The sequence below is a fragment of the Sorex fumeus genome, unplaced genomic scaffold (assembly GCF_029834395.1).
Source record: "Sorex fumeus unplaced genomic scaffold, SorFum_2.1 ptg000014l, whole genome shotgun sequence".
In the NCBI taxonomy this organism is placed as follows: domain Eukaryota; kingdom Metazoa; phylum Chordata; class Mammalia; order Eulipotyphla; family Soricidae; genus Sorex; species Sorex fumeus.
The window spans coordinates 19342851-19360926 of NW_026606071.1; the positions used below are offsets into that span (position 1 = coordinate 19342851).

Consider the following 18076-nt stretch of genomic DNA (forward strand, 5'->3'; position numbering starts at 1 on the left):
GCATTTCTGCAAAATCCACTAGTTTTTGAGATTTGTTTCTGAGTCTCTGGGATCATGGCTGTTAAGCAGCTTGATCAGGAGCCAGAGAGGCCGTTCGTGGGTGACGACTTGGGGTCTCGTTGGGGAGGAAAGGGACAGCTCCACCCCCATCCCATGAGGCCCTGCGTGTCTCGTCACTGTGAGCCCAAACCTGACTGTCCAGTGACCTCTGGAGGATGGCGGCCAGTGGGCTGCCAGGGGGAACGGGCCAAGGCACAAAATCTATTCCCACCTGGGGTGGCCCAGCGCCTGTAACTTACTTCAGGGACTGGACGCATTTCTGCCAAAAGCCGTTGGGTTTCAAGATTTGTTTCTGAGTCTCTGGGATCATGGCCGTTAAGCAGTTCAATCAGGAACCAGAGAGGCCATGCCTCCAATTATATAGCTGAACTGGAGGTGGTTTGTGTGTGTGTCTCCCACATACCTAACTTTTGCCTGTTTACTTTCTTGGTAAACTCTGCCCCACGTTTTTGGGGTCTGGCCCAAGGCACGGCAGCAATTTGGGGATACCTGGAAGTCTGAAGGCACCATCAGGCTGCTGATGCACTCGCCTCACAGGTACAGACTGACCTGCTGGCGGCACTATACCCCCAACAGATCACTTTTAAAGTAAATTTTTTTCATCAAAATTTATTTTTAAGTACAAGAATCAGATTGTACCTCTAGTTTAGCAAACTGTGGCTTGAGGGTTTATTTTTTTAATAATTTATTATTATTTTGCTTTTTGGGTCACACCCGGTGATGTACTGGGGTTACTCCTGGATCATGCACTCAAGAATCACTCCTGACAGTGCTTGGGGGACCATATGGGATGCTGGGAATTGAACCCGGGTCGGCCACATGCAAGACAAACACCCTACCTGCTGTGCTATTGTTCCAGCCTCAAGGGTTTATTTTTTAACTAGATCCCCCCCCCCAATACTTTTGTTATATCTATAGAAAATGACTAATAGAAAAGATAAAAAACATAAGAACTTTTTTTTGGTGGGGAAATCCCATGTAAAGCTAAGGGGACTCAGGGACCACTCCCAGAAATACTTGGCCCGGTGGCTGGTCAGTGGATGTGGTGTGGATGTGGTGTTGCACAGGCCCTGTGATGCAGTAGGCATCCAGGTTTGCATCCAGAGATGCTTGGGTAGTGAGTGGTGCCAGGAATAGAGCTGGGTGGGGTACATGCAAAGCATACACCCTAACTTCCAAGCCCTAGGACATTACTCTTTAGAAATGAAAGCTATATTCCTTAACATGGGAATGTTGTAAAGAAAATAATGATTTTTGACTAGGGAAATAAAAGCCTGATGTGTTCATCTCTTTCCTCTGTATCTTACCTTGAACTTCGTATCTACAAAGTAGTCTGTAATGATCTTGGCATCTTTTCGAGATTGCTTCATATAGCTCATGTTAGATGGCTTTATAAATATGACATAAGGTTTCAGTTCATGAGTTCGAGCCATTTGAATATACTACATGAAAAAGAAATGCATATTTAAAAACAGAAGTCAGAATTTCCTAGAGTCAACATGAATGCTCTCAAATTTTCTACAACCAGGAATTAGCAATTATTGTTAGTTAGAGAATAATTTCATGTGTCCCAAAGCCTTCAACTCAAAATATTTTCATAATTAACAGGGGGGTTATAGAACCAAAATTAAGTTCAAATCATGGCTCTTCCTCTAATGAACCATTATATCCTTATTAAAATTTCAAATAAAGATTTTATACATAATCTCATGAAATGTGAACAAAGATTCTCAAAGTAGCTGTATTCTCTTTTACACTTTCATTTATTATTTACTCTTGCTATTTTCTCACATTATATATTACTAATTGATCACCGGCTTTAACCTAAGAACTAATTTCTTGTCCCCAGATCCTCCGTAGCACATGAAATATTTTTTAATGACTACAAAAAATACAAGCAAAAGACAAGGATCATAAAAATTTGATGTGATATAATTTAATATGCAGTGATTTATGTGGTGATATAATTTAAATGGCAGAGCACTTTCCTAGCATGTGTGAAGCTGTGAGTTCAATTCCTTTGTACCACATGGAACCCACCATACCAGATGTGGTTCTGGTGGCCCTCCAAATACTGCCAAGAAAGGCTCCCATCAGTGTGACCTCTACTTAAAAAATTGATCACTGGGGCTGGAGAGATAGGGTAAAGCAAAGAGCTGAGCAGATGCTTTGCATGTGGGAAGGCTTTAATTCCTGGTACTACATGTTACTTTGTACGTCACCAGGAGTGACCCCTGAGCATAAGGCAAGAAGTTGCCACTATGTGTGGCTCAATTTCTCCCCACCCCCAAAAATGGGGCCTCCACATTGTATTTTCTTTTTATTTTTGGTTTGGGGGCTATACCTGGCAATGTTCAAGGCTTATTCCTGCCTCTGCACTCAGGGATCACTCATAATAGGGCTCAGGGGATCATGTGGAACGCTGGGATCAAACCCAGGCTAGTCATGTACAATGCAAGTACCTTACACAGTGTATTATCTCTCTAGTCAAGTCTGTTTTTAATCTTACCTTAACTTTTTCTTCCCTTATCCACTCTCCCAATGATGTTGGGATGATAATTATATATATGAAAATAAGGCATCACATCTCCTTGGGTAAAGCCATGTTTTAAGCCTTCTACAAGGAATTAATATTGCTACTTTGTGATCAAGGCTGAAAAGCAAGATTCTAACTTTTCTTTCTTTTTTTTCTTTTTGGGTCAAACCCAGCAATGCTCAGAGGTACACCTAACTCTTCACTCAGGAATTACTCCTGGCGGTGTTTGGGGGACCACATGGGATGCCGAAGATTGAATCTGGGTTGGCCATGTGCAAGACAAACGCCCTACTCTCTGTACTATCACTCTGACCCCAAGATTCTAACTTTTCTGCCTACATTTTAACTTTTCCTTATGTTACCTACTCAGTTCTGATTTTGTGTCTGAGGATAAAAGACCCCTTCAAGTGAACTAAAGATAATAATTGTCTATTGATGGTTTAGTTAAGGTCCTATCTCTTAGAAATGGTAAGCAGTCTGATTCTCAAAAACAAGCAGTAAAATGTGCTAGATCCTAGACCATGAACACAAAGTGAACAGTAGCAAGTCACCCCTTTGGGAGATGGAAATATCCCACACTACACACCTGAGGCTCTAAGTCCAAGACACAGATCTTGCCTTCCTCAAGCACTGCTTTCACTGCGTCCACACTGGTCCCATACAGGTGGCCTTTGTACTTGCCGTGCTCCAGCATCCTACAAAGGTAGGCAAAGTACACAAGAACCCTTCTTACAACTGTTATTAGTGGCTACATGGTGATAGACTACACAGGGAAGTGTTTAAATACATAGACTTTGCTAGCATGAAACAATAATTAGTGGATATCCAACGAAGAAAAATGTTTTAGTGCTCTGAAGTTTGCAATTTAATACTGCATCCTCTCCAAAAGAAACCAATGAGTGTTCTAATTTATCAATTTACATTTCCTCATTTAATTAAGTTTTCTACATTAACTAGAGATAATACCCTCAGTAATCCTAGACAATGCATACAAATAGGTGTTGAGTTTTGAGTGCAAAGGAGTTTCTGAACAATTAGCTTACCTGTGACTATACATGAGGTTTTCAAATGTTTCCTTTGACACATAGTGATATTCACGTCCATTAACTTCATAACTCTTTTTGGAACGAGTTGTATCTGTCAAAAATGACATTAAAATTCCTTACTTAAAATTTTTTATTACCATTATACAATTAATCTGTTCCATAAAAAATAAATGAGCACACACACCAAGAAATAAAATGCCAAGGGTAAAAAGAGGGAGGCCGAATTGGTGAAAGAAAGTAGAAGAGTTCTCATATCAAAATCAGTTTATTTATAAACCTGTTAGAGCTGATGTATATCAAGTCAAGAACAAGTTAAGTATTAAACCAGGAGGCCTTAAACCATGAGAACACCTCTTTTAAATAAACTCTGGTGAACTATATTTGAGCTATAACAGACAATGAAGGACCCTGGTGGCAATACTAGCATTTATGTAGTGCATTTCTCAAGATCTTAGCTCATCCCATTCCTAGCAAGGTGAACTTATCTATAGTTTACTGTTAAGCTTTTAGAAAGTTATATAATAGTTATTCTATGAACATAATATTAAATAAAGCAAAGTTGAATTGAATCAGAGATAGATGTTCTGCCTTCTCCTAGATCAATGTTTTCTCCTACACCAGATTGTCTCAGATTTAAAATAATAAAAGCCCCTGACACTTTGTAATCTTTCCCAGAATCATTAATAATCTAAGTGAAATGGTGATTACTTACAGTTCTCCATAAATATTGATGGAATATGGGTTAAACTCAACTCATGATATGATTACTTTGATTACAGATTATTTAATTTACATAGCCCCTGAAATAGAACATAAGAGTTCACTGAACATCTAAGAAAGATCCTTTGTTTACTCATCCACTTATTCACCTGATGTGCACTAGTTTATGCTATTAGGTATCCGAGATAAAAAAAAATAAGACTCTTAAAAGTCAAGTTATATCCAAGAGCACAGATGCAGTTACAACTCTGCAACCTACAAATACTATGAAGTTAGCACTCTAATCTGCATTCCAAAACTTATCTTTGCTCTTTTTTTTTTTCTTTTTTTGGGTCACACCCGGTGATGCACAGGGGTTACTCCTGGCTCTGCACTCAGGAGTAATTCCTGGCAGAGCTCAGGGGACCATATGGGATGCTGGGAAATGAATCCAGGTCAACTGTGTACAAGGCAAACACCCTAGCCACTGTACTATTGCTCCAGCCCCTATTCATTTTTCTAAAGGCGTGTCTTCATAATGTCTCCAAGTTTATAAGTACATGCAGATAATGCAAGAATCTGGGGGTGAGACGATGCACATGGAGCCTTTAGGAGGCTTGATACCGACTATAGGGGGGAATAAGGGAATACTAATGGAAACAGTTTAGACTTTCAGGATAAATGAAGATGAATTTCTCATAAGTCAGAAGTGGACCTCCAAAAAGAACCACCTTGTGCTTCTTATGACAGACTTTGTCTACTAAGGGTACCAAATGAAAATGAAAAGTATATGAGAGTATCTATAATTGCAAACCATAATGCCCATAATTAGAGAGAGAGTAAGAGGGAAATTGTCTGCTATAGAGGCAGGGGGCATTGGGAGATGGGGGAGGAGGAGGGATACTGGGCACATTGGTGGTGGAAATGTACACTGGTGGAGGGATGGGTATTCGATCGTTGTATGACTGAAACTCAATCATAAAAACTCTGTAAGTGTAGCTCACGGTGATTAAAAAAAGAATAAATAAATTTTTGAAAATTTAAAAAATAAATAGGCGTTTCTGCACAGAAGTTCTACTCCTAGAGCCTGGCAGCTTTACCGACTGCGATCCCCAGAACAAGTGATTTCTGTCTGTACCACAGAGTTCCTGCTGCATTCCAGCTAGTTCTACTAACAAAATCACAATCACAAATCACAAATCATCCTGTTATTCGTCGATTGCCTCGAGCAGGCCCCAGTAACATCTCCTTCATCCTAGCCCTGAGATCATATTCAAGGCTCTTTAGGAGAATGAGACCCATCAAAATAAGTGGATGAGTAACAAAAGAAAACAAAAAAAGGAATTTCTGGCTATGCCCCAACAAATACCTCTACTAAAAATGTGAGTATGACATGGTCAGTAAATATGACCCCTGGTGAGCATTACTGTGAGCCTCATGAATTCTGTAGTCATTGCATGCCTGAATTACAGAGTATGACACTGGCAAGTCCTCCAACTAAGGAAGGGTAAAGCTCAGTAAAGCACAGACATGCTTTTATGGATTTAAAAATGAATGGAAATACATATGCATATATTTTTAAATGTCCGAGTTAAAAAAAATAAGACTCTTAAAATCAAACAGATGGGTCAAGGACATAGACCAAAAACCTATGCTGTGGGCTGGAGCATGGGTTCAATTTCCGGTACCATATGGTGTCTGAGCAAATCAATGAACAACGGGAGGACAGTGACAGTGACATGGTGTCTGAAATACCATCTGGAGTGAGACCTGAGTGGAAAGCTGGAAGTAGCCCCAGAATGCCACTAGGTGTGGCCAAAAACAAAACTCAAGCAGAGTGTCAGGAAGACAGTAAGTACTCAATGAATATTAGCTATGATTGCTAAATGTCTGTCTTCCTAAAAGGTCATCTATATGATTGCTGAGAAATGATAAAGGATGAGTCAACTTTTAAAAGCCTACCAACTACATGCTAGCAACTCAATTCCCTTCATTAAAATTAGTATAGTTAGAAACATTATGGACTATCATATTCTTACAGCAAACATGGCATGACATAGTTTAGAGAGACCAGTACATCTGCAGAGTCTGTTAGCAAACATAACTGCTATGAAAGAAGAATGAGACATACGTGGCACAGCACTTTGAAAGCAGTTAGGATTAAGTTCAATAAGTTGTCTTCTCAGTTCATTTACTCCAACACCAGAAGGTCCTAAATACATGAACAATTATGAGATGTAGATAAGTGTCATGTAGTGAAATAATTATTTTAACCTTCCTATTAAAAAGATGAGAGCAACTTGGGTTTTTTTTTTTAGGGGGGGTGAATTATATAGCTTTCTTTCTCACAAATTGGAACTGTGGTGAAGAACTCTTGGCTTCCAAGGTGAGACAGGATTGGGCACATTCAGGGTGGTTATGGCTATGGACCAGTGAATAATAGCACAGTGGGTAGAGTGTTTACCTTGCACACGGTCAGCCAGATTCGATTCCTCTGTACCTCTCGAATAGCCCCGCAAGCTACCAAGAGTATCCCACCCGCCCAGCAGAGCCTGGCAAGCTTCCGGTGGCATATTCAATATGCCAAAAACAGTAAAGACAGGTCTCACAATGGAAACATTACCGGTGCCTGCTCCAGCAAATCGATGAACAATGGGACGACATGCTACCCCGTTTCATGAGATCCGCAAACTGGATTTTTGGTCTGAATTAGAAAAATACCCACACAACGCATTTCCCTAAGACATAGAACTGTGCCATCTAGGAAAAGTATCTAAAATATTTTGGATTTAAAGAACAAGGGAAGGTATGGGGTAGCATGAAACGGGATGGGATGTGAAAAACAAATCTGATAAGAGCATCAAAAGAAACTTGTGATTACACAAGTTAACAAATCCCACTGCATACCACATTTAGCTGTAGACTATAAAAGCACTATACAACGAAGTTTCATTGATTAAACCCATACATAAAATACAAACTTCTTAAGAAGACATGTTTTGGGGGTCAGATAGATACAGGTTCGGTGTGACTGGCCAGGGTATGATCCCTCGCATCCTACTTGGTTCGCCTCCTCCTCCCAGAAACGTCAGGCATAAATCCTGAATGCAGAGCCAGGAGTAAGTCCTGAGCATCCCCGGATGTGGTCCCGAAACAAAAACGTAGGTCTATGGGTATCTATAGTGGTCTCTAAAGAGTTGACTGTTCCTCGAGACGCAGGGCAATTGAGTCTAGAAGGAAAATGTCACGTGTGTCCCCAGAGGCGGCGCTGTCTGCGGGCACATACCCACGAGCACGATGGGGCGGTACTTGTCAGAGGGGCATCGCTGGTACCTCGCCACGTCCTCGTACGCTGCACTGCAGGCCTGGGCGCCACGGTGAGACTGGCGGCGGGAAAGGCGCATGCTGCGGCGGAAGCCCGCTGCAGAGGGAGGAATACACGGACACTGAGCCCGCGGCCCGTGATGGGGCCGATGCAGAACCCGCATCTGCTCACAGCGAGAAAACTGTAAGCAACAGGAAAGAAATGAGGCCGACAAAGTCGTTAGCTCCAAGTTGCTTCCAGTGCCTCCGATCAAGGGCGGGCGTCGGTGCAGACAACTAGCATGAGCCCATTTCTTCATGCAGTTCGTGTTTTAAGGAGAAATTTAAGAAGAGACCACAAAGGGGTATGTCAAGAGGTTGGGGGAGGGGGAGGCTTCTTCAAGTGGACACAGTCAGTGTCTCAGCAAAACTGACCCAGAGCAGGTATCTGAGTTAAGCAATGCGGCCAGTTAAGGAGGCATCCACCCGTAAGAACTATCCAGGTGAGGGAACAGTCGCTGCAAAGGTGCAGAGGAAGGAGCATGCCCGTGTGCTGAAGGAGGACAAGGAAAGGAGGTCTGTGTAGCTGTGGGTTAGTGCTCAGTAAGGGGTGTGGTAGACAATGGGGTTGAAGAAAAAGCCAAGGAGGTCACAGGGGGCCTAGGTCAAATGTTGGATTTTGGTCCCCGCAGACTGGGGACTGCTCACAGGAAGGTCAAGAGACAGGCATGACATGATTGGGTTTCTGTTTCTTATGAGGATTAGCAGGATGAAATTTATGGGGAGAGTTAACATAGACTCAGGTGAGAGCATCTGGGCCACTGCAGTGTTCCAGGCTCAGGGGAAATTGCAGAAGAAGCTTATACTCACATTTTTTCAGTGGTTGCTCACAACTGTGTGATCAGTGGCAGAGTTGGGCATCTTCACTGTGATTTCTAGATCCCTATTTAAATTGGCCCCTGAATCATGGGGATTCCTGTGTTAGCGCTGTTCCCTGAGAAGATGGAGCCACATTTCCATTTATTGCTGATGGATTCACCCTAGCCCTGCATATTCCAAGTGCTTAACACCTTCAGTGGAGACCCTCCTGGGGCTTACTAACCTCAACAGACAGATTTATTATCAGTTCTGATCATCTGTGCAGGACCGGGTATGGATAGTAGGAAGAGCAGAGCTCCACCCAGGTGAGGTTGCAAGGGATCAGATCACAGGAACAGCAGACCCCCTTCTCCAACTGCACCCACCGCCATGTGCCCTGCATGATGCCTCCCATTCTGCTCTGCCTCCTTCCCAGGGCTGCTTCTTCCCCACCTTTATGCAGATGCCTCCTCTGCACAGCGAATGAGTTAGAAATGAATAGAATTGTTCCAGAAAAGATCAGAAAGGTGGCTGCAAGTTTTTTAAGCCTCAATACAACCATTCTGGCCTGGAAAAGCAACATTCTACTTTATGAGGTCTACAGTCCTGTTGTTCTCTGTCTTGTGGAGGAGAAGGCCCAACCCTGGCATGGTTTGCAACAGATGGTGCTTGTACAAAGTGCTGTCCAACTGACAGATTATGAAAACGTGGCCATAAACTAAGTGTCCAGAAAATTGTAGATAATACAGTTAGATACATTATGAAATTATCTGGAAGTAAATACATTTTTGGCATTTGAGGCCAGAGAGAAAAGTTCAACAGCTGGACATGTGTTTTGCATGCTGAGGTTCAGGTTAGATCTCCAGCACCACACGGTCCCAAAAGCACCCCCAGGAATGACCTCTGAGCATAGATCACAGAGTTGCACTGAGCCCTACCAGGTACAATACAAAAAAAACAATTATTATTATTGTGTTTAGTGAATAATTAAAAACTACCCAGTGGGAATGAAATTAATTAAAATGAATAATCAATACATCAGCATATGGGCTTGAAAAATAAAGGGAACTAGAACAAGGGATATGTTTGGAAATGTCCATCAACAGATAGCATCAAGCTAGCATGAATAGAATTCAGAAAGTACAAAAACCTACCTTTTAAATCATCACCTACCAACAAAGAGCTTCTGACCATTGCCCACAAATTCCTCCTTGTCTGGAACAGAGAATAGCAGGAACAAAATATGTGGAGGAAAAAATTATTTAAAATGTGTGTGAAATTACCATCAGATTTTCAAATGACACTATTTCAAAATGGAGGAAAGTGTGCCTGAATTTAGTCTTGAACAGTTTGTTGAAGAATGATCTAAGTACTCTATTGCATGCACCCTACAAAGATGCTCTGCAGAGTGGTAATAACACATGAAGTCTATTCTGTCTAGTGTGGTTAAAAACACAATGCTATTTCAGGTTTGTCTAAAGTTATAGGACAGATATTGAGTCAGAGTGAAAACATAAAATATTTGGTATGTTTTTTAAACATGCCCTAAGAAACCTAATTATAAGAAAGAAATAGGTACATGAACTTTCATTAGCTTATGGAATCAACTAACATGTACAAGCTTTTTAACACATTTAAAATCTGATGGTAATTTCACACATTTAAAAAAACACATTTTAAAATATAAGAAAACATACAATATCAATTCCATCTTCTGAGAAAAAAAGTTTTCATGCTGGATTATATCAATAGTTTAAAAGGAAATATTTAAAATATATGATAATAAATCTTAATTTGCTTTGAGCTCAAATTTTCCATATAGTTGAATATTTCATCATTGATCTTTATCTACAAATTATATATAATGTCATAAACATCCTGTCAAGTATCAATTATGAGAAAGTGAAAATATCTTAAACAGCTCTTTGGGGCTTCCTCTGGAAATAAAAGGAAACAATTACCTTCAGAAAGCTCCTCTGGATATTGGAAAAGTGAAAAAACATAAGATATGAAAAAAGTAAGTTATTGAGAAGACCAAGTGAGTCATCAATTGAAGACAAATGACAAAAGTTCTGTTACTCTTATGAAAAGATGTACCATGGCTAAGGGAAACTGCCTTCATTAAAGTAGAGATATTTGTTGAGATAATTACAGACAGGGAAGAAATAAGAAAACACAAGATACTTGGAATTCAGTGAATAACGTTAAACTGTCCCAAAAGAATTAAAATCTTTTTTGAGATCTAATTTGTTACTAATGAGATTGTACTTTTGAGATACTTGATAATATCACATGTCATCAACAATAATATATATGTTTTTAAAAAAGAAGTCTGTGAACTACCCCACTTTTCAGTGTTCGTAATATCAGTATGGAGCAGTCAGAATATGTGGAATAAATTATTCAGAAATTTCAAGTAAACTCTTTATTCTGTTCAAGTGTCTTTCTCTCCTTAATGATTATATTCTAAACTTCTAAGCTTTTCATACCACAACTTGTAAAAATCTCTATCATGGTTGTATACTAAAGAATTGGAAAAAAAAAAGAATTGTGCATTTACTGGTGGTGGGACTGGTGTTGGAATATTGAAAGTAATAAATCATGAACAACTTTATAAAACATAAATTAAAAAGAATTGTGTATTTATTCTTGTGATGACTTTTGACAGCAGGACATTCCAGGTGCTGAAGAAGGCCACCATTCCTGATTCTTTCCAATTGAAAACCAGTAACACCCATAATCAACATGATGACCTAAAAAAAATGCCCATACAGAGTCTCAAACTACTCCTGATGAAAAACACCAATGAAGGTAAAATTTACAATGTCTCACTGTTTATGTACTTGAATGATTGTTTTATTACATCTCTTAAACTGTAGCGATAGTACAGCAGGTAGGGTGTTTGCCTTGCACATGGCCGGCTCGGCCCACCCAAGCTCGATTCCTCTGCCCCTCTCGGAGAGCCTGGCAAGCTGCCAAGAGTATCTCACCCGCACAGCAAAGCCTGGCAAGCTACCCGTGACGTATTTGATATGAGAAACACAGTAACAACAAGTCTCACAATGGAGACATTACTAGGCCCACTCGAGCAATTCAATGAACAACGGGAGGACAGCGTTACAGTGCTCTTAAACACGTGTATAAATTCAACTAAAGATGTATAACAGACATTTTAAAGATCCTAATACTCATTTTAACTTACCAGATTCAAATGTTTCTTCATCTGTAATTTTCCATGGCAGCAAAAACCCCAAAATGTCATTACATTACTACCCATTCCACATCAATATTTTTGCAGTCTTAGTCTTTTTTTTTTTTCATTTTGGGTCACACCTGGCGATGCACAGGAGTTACTCCTGACTCTGCATTCAGGAATTACCCCTGGTGGTGCTCAGGGGAACTATGGGATCCTGGGAATCAAACCCGGGTCGGCCTCGTGCAAGGCAAATGCCCTACCTGCTGTGCTATTGCTCCAACACCAGCAGTCTTAGTCTTTGACCTGTGCATCTGCATCTTATACAATCTTTAAAACATTTTCCACTCAACAGGCTGGGTACATGCTCTGTATGTCGGAGAAGCAGGTTGGATCCCTAGCACTGCATAGTCTCCTGAACATTACCAGGAATGACCCATAAGTACTAAGCTGTAACCCCCCAGTTCCAATGGGTATGTCAGTGTGGCTGAGAACACAATGCTATTTCATTCTGGTTTATTTAAGGTTACAGGACATATTATAGGACAGATATTGAGTCGGAGTGAAAACCTAAAATACTGGGTATGCTTTTAAATATGCCCTAAGAAACCTTAAAAAAACCTTTAAAAAACAAACAAAACCCCCACCTTTTTTTCTAAATCAAGGTGAAATTGGCATATATAAGCTGCATAGCATTAAGCAGCATAGCCATGATGAAAGGCTGGGAAGAAACAATGGAAAAACATTCCAGAAAACATTCCTGCCAATGACCAGTTATGGCATAACTCTACTACAGGAGAACTTTCAGTCATTGGCAGGACACACAGAGCCTGAAGATTCAGGACCTTAGCAGCAAGGGGAATGCTTGACTGTGCAAGTATTTCTGTTGGGTAAACTTATATAGGTGACTGGGAAATATTTGACATATACCAACTTTCTCATCCTGTGAAACGGTTGTTAGCATTTTTAATAGACATTAAAAATTAAGAAACTAGAATTTATAGAATGGATAAAATGTAACATTTTTAATTCAAATATAACATTACCAATGTGATTCCTGAGCCATTGTTAGTTCTGCCATTCAATTTGAAAGTATCCCCCCAATTTACAAAATAAATAAATATAAGAATAGAAACAGAAGTATTCCCAGGTTTTTCTGTTTTCATATTTGACATCTCAGTGTTTTCAGTATTCCACAAAAAGCACATGGTCTCCAGTTGGTCCACCTGAGTCTTGCTGAAAGTGATACCTGACATTAACTCAGAATATCTGAGATCCTTTCCAGGACTAGTTTTCTAGAGCACTTCCAAGAAAACTAGTTTGAAGCCTGGGAACAACCCACAAATGCGCTTCCCTTCCATGTGTCAGAACCATGGAAAAAGTATTGTGGGGTTAATATTCATTTAGCCTTCTGAGCCTTTTGGACAGACTTGGTAACCTTGCCAGCTCCAGCTGCCTTCTTGTCCACTGCTTTGAGGACACCCACAGCAACAGTCTGCCTCATATCATGAACAGCAAAATGACCCAGAGGAGGGTAGTCAGAGAAGCTCTCAACACACATGGGCTTGCCAGGCACCATATCAACGATGGCCACCCCAGTCTTAATCAGTGGTGGAAGAACGGTCTCAGAACTGTTTGTCTCAATTGGCCATTTAAGTTTAATAGTAAAAGACTGGTTAATGACAACAACGCATCGTAAAACCTTCTGAAGGAAAGGAAAATGTTTTGTGAACCATTGTGTGTGTGTGTGTGTGTGTGTGTGTGTGTGTGGCAGTTTAAGTTATTTAGTATTTAAAATCAGTACTTTTTAATGGAAACAACTTGACCAAATATCTGTCACAGAATTTTGAGACCCATTAAAAACAAAAGTTTAATGAGAAAAAAAAAGTATTGTGGGGATGGGATTGGGATTTTGGGGGGTGGCTGTGCTACCCCTGACCCACTCTGCAGCAAATAATCTGTAGCCAAGAGTAAATCTGCTACCAGGAGTAAATCTTTCACAAGGAAATGTTACCTGCTTCCACACACTTTTCATCAATTTTCATGTCATCTTCTATAAACAAGCACAAAAAAAGAACAAATAGCATTTAAAATATCTTAATAACCAAATTCTCCTATACATAGAAAAGTAGGCTACATTACAATAATATTACTTTTACAACTATTACTCACTTGAAGAGTTGAAAAAGGGGTAATGTGCACCAAAATGTTTGAAATGAGAGACTATATAACATAAAATGATTTTGTAAACTTCAAAACACAGAATTTAATCTTGAAATGTTTTCCAAATGTAATGAGGATAAGTAATAACCCTTACCAGATTAAATACTGCATGGGAAGCTCAGAAATGAAAATTATATTTACTTTTAACTTGGATATATATGAGAAAAAAATACCTAACTTTAAAATTCATTCAACCAAGACACAGTGATAGTAGTGCCCGTCTTGTAGTAGGCAAACTTAGGTTCCATCTCTGACACCCACTATGGTTCTTTAAACTCCACCAGGAGTGATCCCTTACATTTCTTACAATGAGTAAGCTCTTAACACCACCAGGTGTGGCCCAAAACCAAAACTTAATTGATTAATTAATTAATTAATTAACCATTCAGCCTAATATTCAAAGCAACTTAACCCAACTTTAACGGCTATTGTCCACTTCTCTATTTCACAATATCTTAGACTCTCATCACTAGCACTTTCTCTGTACCACTGCTCACACTGCCCTCTTTGCCTGTAATGCTTCAAATTCATCCCAAACCCCCATCAATATAAGCATTCCTGACAAATCTGCCCCTGTATCCCCATGTAATATTTATTTTGACTTTGAATTTTTCTGCCATTGCACAATACTCTACCTTGTAATATAATTTTTGGGTGTTTGTTTTATTCAGCCTCCAAGATAAGTCTTGACAGCAGAAACTTTTACTAAGTTTTATATACTTCACAAAGCTTAGTACAATATCTTCCACATATTAGATACATGGTAATGATTCATTAAATTGAATACAAATTTTCTTTCAACATCAAAATAGGTTACTTGAATATAAGTTCTGAAAATTATTTTTTTTCTTTCAGCACCTGCCATTTTGTACCTCACACAGGGCCCATCTCTCCCCAGGTAATTGACAAATAGTAGTTTAACAAGTAAATCTTACACATTTCCCCAAAGCGCAAAGCTATGACATTATAAAGTAATATATTGAGTTTAATAGTACCTCTCCAAAGATCATATTCTTAATGTTTTAAGGAAAAATACAATATTAAACTTTTATGGGAAAATGCTGTTTTTATAGAGATAGGAGCACAGAGACTTAGCAAACAATTTTAACTCTGTCATTCAATCCCTGTATTCATTTCGAGATTATTTCTCAGATGAGTAATTTTAATAGCAAACTTGTTATGTCCTCGAACACAAGTAGAGGTTTATTTGTGAAAGGTAAGCAAACTCCAGAGGTCACTTGTTTACAGAGGCTGGGGGCAAATCTCCAGAAGCATCTTTTTTATTGTGAAACTCAAAGAGCCCCTAATTCGCTTCCTCCAAATCCACAATTCCTCAGCAGCAGCTAGAGGGAGTGTTATGGATTGATTTATGTCCAACTTCCTCCCCAGTTTTACATGTTGATAATAATAGCTCCAGGCTCGGCGGACCCAGGGACAGAGCTTCTCTGCGTGCTCCCACCACCACAGGTGACAAAGGGATTCCAATCAGGAGCCCCACCCTACCCTGCCTGTCTGCTTCCATCAACCACCCAGGGATCGAATTATGCACAGGAGACCCACCCTACCCAGATAAATACCCCACTGGCAGACTTCCACTCTCGACACTACTTCCACTACCCAGCCGTCGCCACACTCCAGGACGCTTTCCGGACCCGCGCGGCAGCTCCGGCCGAGACCCACGCACGACTGAAGACCCACAGAACAAGATAAGCGGAACTCTCTGAGACCTTGGACTCCAGGCTCGGCGGACCCAGGGACAGAGCTTCTCTGCTTGCTCCCACCACCACAGGTGACAAAGGGATTCCAATCAGGAGCCCCACCCTACCCTGCCCTGTCTGCTTCCATCAACCACCCAGGGATCGAATTATGCACAGGAGACCCACCCTACCCAGATAAATACCCCACTGGCAGACTTCCACTACTTCCACTACCCAGCCGTCGCCACACTCCAGGATGCTTTCCGGACCCGCGTGGCCGCTTGCGGCCACGCAACACATCATAAGACACTAAATACCCATCTTCTGGAATTGTCATACCATATTTGATAGGGTTCAAATATGGTAACACCTACAAGGGTGATTAGAGGTCACCCCAAAAGCCTCTATCCCTCTCGGAAAGACTGGCAAGCTACAGAGAGTATTCCACCCGCACGGAAGAGCCTGGCAAGCTATCCACTGTGTATTCAATATGCCAAAACCAGTATCTACAACTGGTCTCATTCACCTGACCCTGAAGGCTTCACCGACATGGCAGCACTGAGAAGGATGAGAAAGGAGAGGCCGACAAAATCTCAAGGCCGACCTAGGCTGCCACAACGAAGGAAGACAAAAATGATCGTCTGTACTTTCAATGCACGTACGCTAGCATCAGATGCATCCATCGAGGACCTGATGGTACAAGCGCAAATGATCAAGTACGACATCATGGGTCTGACCGAGACAAGAAGGCACGAATCTCACCATGCCGTTTTTGACACTGGAGAAGAATTGTTCCTTGGAACATGCGATAAAAGAGGTGTTGGAGGCGTCGGTGTCCTTGTCAACACAAACTTGGCCAAGAGCATTGATTCATTCGAATGCCTAACAACCCGAATCGGACGTTTACATTTGAATAGATGTGGCTCACTGCCTGCAGTTTCTATCTTCGTTGTCTACGCACCAACATCTCATTATGATGAAAGAGAAATCGAGAAGTTCTACATGGAGCTAGAGAAGTTCTATAAAGAAGACCACACCTTCTACAAGATCATCGTGGGTGATTTTAATGCCAAGATAGGACTGAGAAGATCAGCTGAAGAACTTCACATCAGGACCCATGGCCTAGAATGGAACGAACAGGGTGAGAGACTGTCTGAGTTCATCATGTCGACCAAGACCATTCATGGTAACTCACAGTTCCAGAAGGCAGAATCTAAACGATGGACATGGGAGTCTCCCGGTGGACGATTCCACAACGAAATAGACCACATCATATTCAATCAACGGTTTTGCCTGACCGATGTCGCTGTTGTCCCAAAATTTCTAACGGGATCGGACCACCGTCTCCTTGGTGCAAAATTCTACTTCACAGAGCGGGGAGAAAGGGCTGCAAAGTTCAAAAAGAGAACTCCCAGAATGACCACCAACTGGGAACTCTTTGGTACTATTGCGGCAACATGGGAAGATGCCATTGTTGACAACATTGACGAGGAATACGATCGACTGGTTCAGCACCTCCATGAATGTGCGAGGAACGCCAAGAGAGAGATAGCCACAAAAAGTCGCCTATCTTCGAAAACTCTTGAGCTAATTCGCCAGCGTGGTTTGGCGCATGCCTCAGGCAACTGCAAGCTAACGTCCGAGCTTGCAAAGCAGTGCAGAGATGCAATCAAGGAAGACCTCAAAGAGAGAAGAGCAGAAGTACTGGTAGATGCGGCAGAAGCCGGGAAAAGTATTCGTAACGCCCGCCTGTCCTTCGCCAACTATAAGACCAAGATGACTGCCCTCCGACGTCCTGATGGTTCCATCTCATCCTCCAGAATGGCAATGGAGAAGATTATCCATGACTTCTACTCAAATCTCTTCAATAGCCATGTCCACTTGCCTACATACCAAATTCCACAGGATGGGTATGTCGTTCCCAACGTTCTCCCTTCCGAAATCCGACACGCCATTTTGTCGGTAAAGAAACAAACAGCACCCGGCCCAGACAAGGTCAGACCTGAACACCTGAAGAACCTGCCGTCAGTACTCATCAATACACTGGCTCGGCTCTTCACTCGCTACCTGTCTGAATGCAAGGTTCCGTCCCAATGGAAAACCAGCAGGACCGTACTACTGTTCAAGAAGGGAGACATCCATGACATTGGCAACTATCGCCCGATCTGCCTATTGTCTGTCATCTACAAGTTGTTCACTCGAGTCATCCTGAATAGGATTGGCAGAACACTAGATGAAGGACAACCATGCGAGCAAGCAGGGTTTCGCAAAGGATTCAGCACCATCGACCATATCCACACGATAACCAAGCTCATTGAGGTTTCTCGGGAGTTCAAGATGCTGCTCTGCTTAACGTTCATTGATTTAAAGAAGGCCTTTGATTCTGTTGAGACGGAAGCGGTCATTGAAGCCCTAGCCAATCAGGGCATTCAAGCCCAATACATCAGGATCCTCCGTGAGC

The 18076-nt window shown here is 41.2% G+C and overlaps 1 protein-coding gene across 1 annotated transcript in view; it reads right to left on the bottom strand.

Moving 5' to 3' along the window:
- The window catches only part of MPP4 (MAGUK p55 scaffold protein 4), a 47280-nt gene that overhangs the window by 5189 nt on the left and 24015 nt on the right, over nucleotides 1-18076 (bottom strand). The window contains exons 12-20 of the mRNA XM_056111970.1: nucleotides 13710-13748; nucleotides 11705-11725; nucleotides 10464-10478; nucleotides 9676-9717; nucleotides 7628-7762; nucleotides 6473-6553; nucleotides 3640-3733; nucleotides 3183-3291; nucleotides 1368-1502 (exon numbers count right to left, since the gene is read on the bottom strand). Of these exons, the coding sequence (XP_055967945.1) occupies nucleotides 1368-1502; nucleotides 3183-3291; nucleotides 3640-3733; nucleotides 6473-6553; nucleotides 7628-7762; nucleotides 9676-9717; nucleotides 10464-10478; nucleotides 11705-11725; nucleotides 13710-13748 (671 nt within the window). The remainder of the gene's footprint in view (nucleotides 1-1367; nucleotides 1503-3182; nucleotides 3292-3639; nucleotides 3734-6472; nucleotides 6554-7627; nucleotides 7763-9675; nucleotides 9718-10463; nucleotides 10479-11704; nucleotides 11726-13709; nucleotides 13749-18076) is intronic.